At 30.2% G+C, this 7,188-nt stretch overlaps 1 protein-coding gene across 1 annotated transcript; it reads left to right on the forward strand.

Annotated features, from left to right (window-relative positions):
- Positions 1-1,542: 1,542 nt before the first annotated feature.
- LOC108344803 (mini zinc finger protein 2) lies at positions 1,543-2,502 on the forward strand. Its single transcript, XM_017583303.2, has 2 exons — positions 1,543-1,614; positions 1,717-2,502. The coding sequence occupies exon 2, from the start codon at positions 1,738-1,740 to the stop codon at positions 2,002-2,004; it is 267 nt and encodes an 88-aa protein (XP_017438792.1). The 5' UTR covers positions 1,543-1,614; positions 1,717-1,737; the 3' UTR covers positions 2,005-2,502.
- The last annotated feature ends 4,686 nt before the right edge of the window (positions 2,503-7,188 follow it).

Consider the following 7,188-nt stretch of genomic DNA (forward strand, 5'->3'; position numbering starts at 1 on the left):
AAATAGATTTATAATTTTTTTAATGTATAAATTAATCATTTGTGAACTCCTTTTTGTCTGAAATTTCTAATATATATTATAGATCGATCAGTGATATGATTAAATTATTGGATAAAAAGGATAAGAAGTTGGGCTATAAGCTGGAAGTTTAGGGTAAACCGTGAAAGATTAAAACTAGAAAGTTTGATCTTTCCAAAAGATGCAAGGGATGGATCCTGTATGGGTGGGTTGATGAAGATGCATGCAAACAAAGGAATCATTGTGAGTTTTTGTCGTACAGGTTTGGCAAAGCTTACCTATCATACACACGTTTTTAGGTCAAGCGCTATAGACAAATGTTATTGGTATCGTATCAATGCACCCCACAAAATTGCCTTTTACAATCAAGTTAGGGGCCATGGTACGTGTGAGGCTTAAATCTGGCTTAGCTGGTCATTCCAAATGAAACCCATCTTTATCGTTTTGCTAAGTAAACCCATCACTATTTAGGTGAAAAGCAAAAAGTTTTCCAAATTAAACCCATCACTATTCAGGGTTTTCATCATATATGTGGGAATCCTTTTGCATTCGTTTCATTTTCAATCTCAAAGGATAATTAATTAAACACGGAATCAACTCAATTAGCTCAATGTATAGAGAGAAAACTAAACGGTTAAATAGCCTCGTCAATGTTTATCAAATCAAGATGCATGCCAAATTTCATCATAAATGCACACCCTTTTGTTTTTCTTTTATTTTCGTGTTGCTAATGCTAAGCAATTACAGAAAATGAAAATCATCATAAGTTAATGCTAGTCCAATATATATAAAAATAAAATAAAATCAACTGTGCTTAGTGTGATCCGGTTTAAATAGAGTTACTAAAATAAGAGAAAACATTCCAAGTACTCTATTCACTCAAACTGCAAAGAGTCAAACTACCTGCTAATGTTCTTTAATGATGAATTGACACGACAATCTAAAAATAACATACATGACAGAACCATAAACTTTAGCAAAAAAAATCGTTGGTCGAGACCTAATTTTGATTAACTCTAATAGCCTAACAAGATTAAAGACTCATCCTTAAACAATAATTCATTACGCGGCAAATTTGTGAAACCTATTTGACCAGTGAATCCCTTCTGTAGTAAAAGGCAAGATGTGTTACATGCCATCGTTGAAAATCTAGAAAAGTTCACGAGTCAACATAATCGTCTGATATACCAGTTATGTTATTAATATTACAGTTTTTTTAATTTCATACTCTTAAAAGTGTGAACAGAAAGAATAAATACTACTTTATCAGTGATTTATATATACGCTATTATAAATAATAAGGTTTTTGAGTTTTATGATTTAAAAATATTTGAGGGTGTATGTAAAAAAAAAAATATATTGACAGTGCATGAGAGTTAAAGTCTTGTTTAACAGAAAATTGTTATACTGGAATTAATGAAGGTTTTGGCAAGAATTAATTATTACATGATTGAATAGTAGATACACTAAAGAAAGAGAGGTGATTATGACTTATGAGTAGGTCCCACTGAGTTGTTAATATTAATTGAAAGAGTACATCAAGTTCATCTTTTATAAATACACTGCTAGGGTTAGGGCTCTGCATATCCAGTCCAAGTGAGTTGTACAACGCTCTATCTCTCTCTAGCTCTTGTTCCTTTCTGTTTGAGTTTGTGATTTGAATTGACGAAAGGTCTGAGAAAATTTCATTTGAAGCAGGTGAAAGGGAAGAGAAGAAGGATGAGGAAGCGGCAGGTGGTTGTGAGAAGAGAGGAGCCTCAGAGAAGTGTTAGGAGTGTGAAGTATGGTGAGTGCCAGAAGAATCATGCAGCAAATGTTGGAGGGTATGCTGTTGATGGTTGCAGAGAGTTCATGGCAAGTGGTGGAGAAGGGACAACTGCTGCTCTCACTTGTGCTGCATGTGGCTGCCACAGGAACTTCCACAAGAGACAGGTGGAAACTGAAGTTGTGTGTGAGTGCTCCTCACCTCCCTCCATTGGCACATGAGAGCTTTTTATACATACACCTCAACAATTATGCAACTATTCCTCTCTTGTAATATATTTTGTGGACTTAATTTGCTTTTACTTCTTAAGTATTGAGGTTTTACCACACTTCTGAACTCCTATCAATATATATATATATATATATCTATACATATATATATATGTTCTAGAGTAGAAACCATGTGATTTTGAGGTTGATGTGTCTAAAGAGAAAAGACAAAGGGTAATGACAACTCACAGGGTTGTTTTTGTGATGTATGTCTGAAAGTTTCATCATCTTCACTTCTTACATGTTTGGTTTAACTAGTTCTGAACAAATATATGATTTAATGTTTTTTGTCTCAGAAAAAAAAAAGCACTTAATCATATATTTCTCAGAAACAGTTCTGCCAAAGGTGTAAATTACTCTCTTAAGCATGTTTGTGTAAGGATTTGCTTAGTGGGTGAATCAGTTGTCAATTTGAAATGGGATGAGAAAAATTGGTTTTGGTTTCTTTGATTTCTTTGTCTTTTCGTGGGATGCTGATTTTGATTCCATTCCAGATGCAAATTTCACACTATACCAAACCCCACTTTGCTTTGCCCTTTCTTAGTTTTTCAGCTTTTTCAATTTTGGAATTGTTTTCACTGAATCAAATTTCCTCTCATGATCAAGACAGTGTTCAGGATTTCGATTTCACTTTTACTAAAAATCATGCATGCCAGATTCCCTGTTTTCTGTTGTACTAATGTTTAACAAAGTAGCAATTATATACAAGTTGTGTAAAAACTGGTTGATTATTTCACTCTCCCTTAATTGATATAAAGCCACTGATAACTGGCTTTGTAATCTCTGCAACAACAATGATCACACACAAATCTCCAAACCACTAGCCAGTGTCGTTTGAAATCACTTTCAATAGTTTCACGGTCCACATGTCTAATCATGTTGGTTGTTGAAGAAAAGAGGTTTCATTAACTACTTATCCAAAATTCATTTAAGCTTAGGGTGAAAAAAAAAACACAACACAAGAAAAAAAAAAGTATTCAGTATTCAAACTCATCTTCTTTATAGGTCTATTTTATAGATATAAGATAATTGTTTTACTAGAAATGATTATTAATGTAAAAGAAAGAAAAGGTGAAAACCCTAAAATGCAAGTGTAGTAGAAGTGAATGATAATGAGAATATATAGAATGGTTATAGCTTTTGCATATGGTGGAAATGAATGTTGCAAAGAGTAATAAATAAGTGGGTGCTAACAAAATTTAACATGTAGAATGTGCAAAGGGGAAGAATTTGGAAGACACTTATTGTGCCCTATAGCTAGCTTTCATAAAAGGAGATAGCAAAGTACCACTTTTGTGTGCATAGATGTTTTTCCATGTGAGGTGGTGCAAGCAAAAGTGGACAAGTTAGGCATTGAGCATGGAAGGAAACAAAGTTTCAGGTATACGTTAATACTGAATCAGGTAGATGTCTATTCTCGATATTTTTTTCCATCCCCAACCATTTTTTTATTATAATATATATGCTTCCATATTTACCATTTTTCTCACTCCAAACTTATCAACTTTCCTCTAACATATGTACAATTAATTTTTTATTTGTTTAACACAACGTACAAATCAATGCCATACATAATCTTCATTTGCTTCCTCTATGCATATTTTCTTACCACCAACATTCTAAATTTCATACAACACAATCACTAGTACAACGTTTGATTAATAAATAAACAAAAATGGCTCTCAAGTTCTCTTTATACCTTGTGGTGTACAATTTTTGGCATGAATCACTATCTTCTATACTTATTACTTTCTAACTCTTTGTAACTTGTTTGGATATAGAGGTTCCTTTTTTATGAACTTTTGTAGGAGTGTTTAATAATAAGTTTTTGGGTTAAGTATTTCGTTGATCTCTGTAACATCCTATAATCTCACACTTGATAATTCATAATTTATATATTGTAGCATTACATTTAAGGTAATATTCCATAATCTTACACTCATTCTACAATACCCAATAGACATTCATTCGGATGATACGTTGATGAGCGGTCACGGGAGGTTATGCACTTGTGATGACTTCTACTTCTTCTTACAAATACACTTCCAAAATACTCCATACCATCCACAAGGTTAGTCCTCAACACTATGTCCAAAACCGACACATAGACCAGGACCTCCTACCCCTCTCACCACATAATTTATCCTTATCTACTTGAGACTGGATGATTATTAGAGTATCAGGATAACCTTCAACAACAGGACCCTCAACATCAACATATACACAAATACCATATCATTACAGAATCTCTCCACGAGACTCATACCATGTTCATATTCCTCAACTCATATTATACCATTACAAAATCTCCCCATAATACTCATATCATGTTCAGATGCATAAATTCAAATCCAATATAATAAAATACAATAATCACGGAAATCATACAAAATGAATATATCACAAAATAAATTAACAATACTAAAATATCACCATAAATGGTCACCGGAGAAGAATCTAATGTTTGACGAATCAAACTCACCATAAACGCTAGTACATATGACTAGTCACAACCTGGATTTGACCAGGGCTGCTCTATGATCAGGGATGTACCAACTCCGATTTTTAAGATTCCTCTATCCTACCATCACAATTATAATTCATAATTCCATATCTACCACAATAACATGAATTCATCAGAAATTTTCATTCCAACAAGATTGCACAATAATTTAACAGTACATAATCTGTTCAACAAGATTTAAGTTAAAAACTTGTCGAGTAGACTTCCAGGAAAGAGAGGTGTGTCATAATGGACAACTTAAGTACCAAGTCTTTCCTTAGCCAAAGTGTTCCTCAACTAGTTTTAACAAATTTCTTATTTACAGATTCAAAACAACAACATATAATATTAACACAGAAATTCAATATAGATAGATATATAACAAGCACCTATGTTTTTCATTAAGAGTATTCACACAGAATTTCAAGACATGAATAGTAATAAAACAATATTAAATCATAATATAAAAGCTTAGAAAGGTTAGCTCCCCTACCTCTATTCCAAACTTAATCTCTTGCTCAGAATTTGTTTTCCCGAAAACCCTCCATAACTTCTTTCTTCTCTATTTCTCAAGATTTCTCACTTGATTCTTCATCTCTTTGGCAGAATAATCTCCCCTCTCATGGCTATTTATAGTCCAAAAATTTTACTATTTAACAATTTTTTAATATTATTTATTATTTTAATATTATTTTATTATATTAATATTTTAATCACCACTTGACATATCTGATCTCTCAATAATGACTTTAAACGTGGTGTGCTTAAAATTATTACTACCAGTAATAAAATTGTTACTATTAAGGTAAATATTTTTCATGGGTGTTAAAATCTCTAACGAGTGAGATCTAATTTTAGCTCTTATTTCTTTTCTCTAAAATTTGAAATTTTTTATTTTTTTATATTTAAATTGAGTGTGTTTTAGTGTTATAGAGGAAAAAATTTTCCTTTCTCTAAATTTTGATCTCTAATATTTCATTTCAAAATAAATAAATAATATTATGTTTAAAGATTTTGAAAAAACTATTGAAGAATATCATGTAATATCACGTAATAAATGCACCTACTAACTGTTTAGCACATGCACTTGAAGAATATCATGTAATATCAGAGATCGAGATGAAAATTTCAATTTTGGAAGTATGAAAAACAAATAATATTTTGTAGAACCAATATGAAAATTACTCATTCTACATAAATTAAAATTCATATTTAAATTTATTTTTTTAATAAAAGCAATTAATAACATTTCATAAATCAATTAAGTAAAATAACTAAATATTTTTGTATAAATTAGAAACTTATATATCTTGTACACATTCTAAAATCTCCTTTTAAGCAACAAATTTTTTTATCCGACTATATAATTTAGCATTATTACCTTAGAAAAGTTTAATGGTAGTTTTCAAATTATAAAGCTAGAGTCATTAAAGTGAACTATGAAATTTAGTCAATTCAATTCATCACATTTTTTTAATGTGATTGGGGTGAAAAACTAAGTAAATTTTACAAAAGGTTAATTTTAACGATCCCACCCACTTATGACTCATTGCATTGACTTAATTCTTAAAAAAAAAAAAAAAAAACTTAAGCAGGTTAATCATTTAACCTATAAATTCGTACATTAGATTAGACTGAATATATAGTGTGATTTTATTTTCAATGAGTAAAGGTAGATTCAAATGAACTAAATTAAACAATTAAATTAGTTGGTTTTAACATTTTATATATACGAAGCTTATATAAGAAAGAAGCCAACCATTGAAAAAACAAAAGCAAATATAAATCATGCGCAATTCAAAGTTCAGTTGGGTAAACATTTAAGGAAAAAAAACATTTAAAAAATATTTTTTCATTCATAAGAACTAATCAAAGCAGTAACATAGGATGAAAACTAACCTAAGATTTTGCTTAAGAAACTAAACTTTTACTATTCTATTGGTCATTTTAATTGTGACAATTTTGTTATGTTTGAAAACATAAATATCCTGAATTTTGGTACGTGTGTAATCCCATTGTTTAAAACTAGGCACTTTTGTCTGCGACAATATTCGTTATTCACTCACGTTTTGTCCCTTTGTCCCCCAAATTTTATATATATATATATATATATCTTTAATTTTCATTAACAAAGTATTTTCTTAACCAAAACTTATAAAACTAATCTTTTGAAGTGTAGAAATAATCCAAAATCAATTTTGTTTCTTAAAAAAAATATATTTATGTATATATCTTCCGGATTACTTATTATAATCAATATTTCTCCTTCATATTTTGTTTTCTAATATAATTTTATTCTCCAAACATTATTTAACTTATTCACCATGCAAAATGTAATCTAATTTTCCATAAACAATTTTCCTTCTAAAGAGATCTTTTTTTTCTAAATGTTTATCACGAGAATCTTAAGTTAATAATTTTTTTAGGTTAAATGAAATTAAAACTACAAAATAGCTTCGTGTTTAGTTTTAAAACTAGCCTTGTTGAAATATTTAACTCCAAAGAAATTGTAAGTAAAAAAGGTGGTTAAACATAGCTCCAATCTTTTGATATATGCATTCTTAAACCAACATCACTAACAATGTTGCGTGACAACGAATAGGGAATTATTAAAAAGTCTATTCCTAAAACCT

Source organism: Vigna angularis, chromosome 8 (genome assembly GCF_016808095.1).
Source record: "Vigna angularis cultivar LongXiaoDou No.4 chromosome 8, ASM1680809v1, whole genome shotgun sequence".
NCBI lineage: Eukaryota > Viridiplantae > Streptophyta > Magnoliopsida > Fabales > Fabaceae > Vigna > Vigna angularis.

Coding starts and splice junctions, on each gene's coding strand:
- LOC108344803 (XM_017583303.2), top strand. CDS start 1,738: ATGAGGAAGCGGCAGGTGGTTGTGAGAAGAGAGGAGCCTCAGAGAAGT.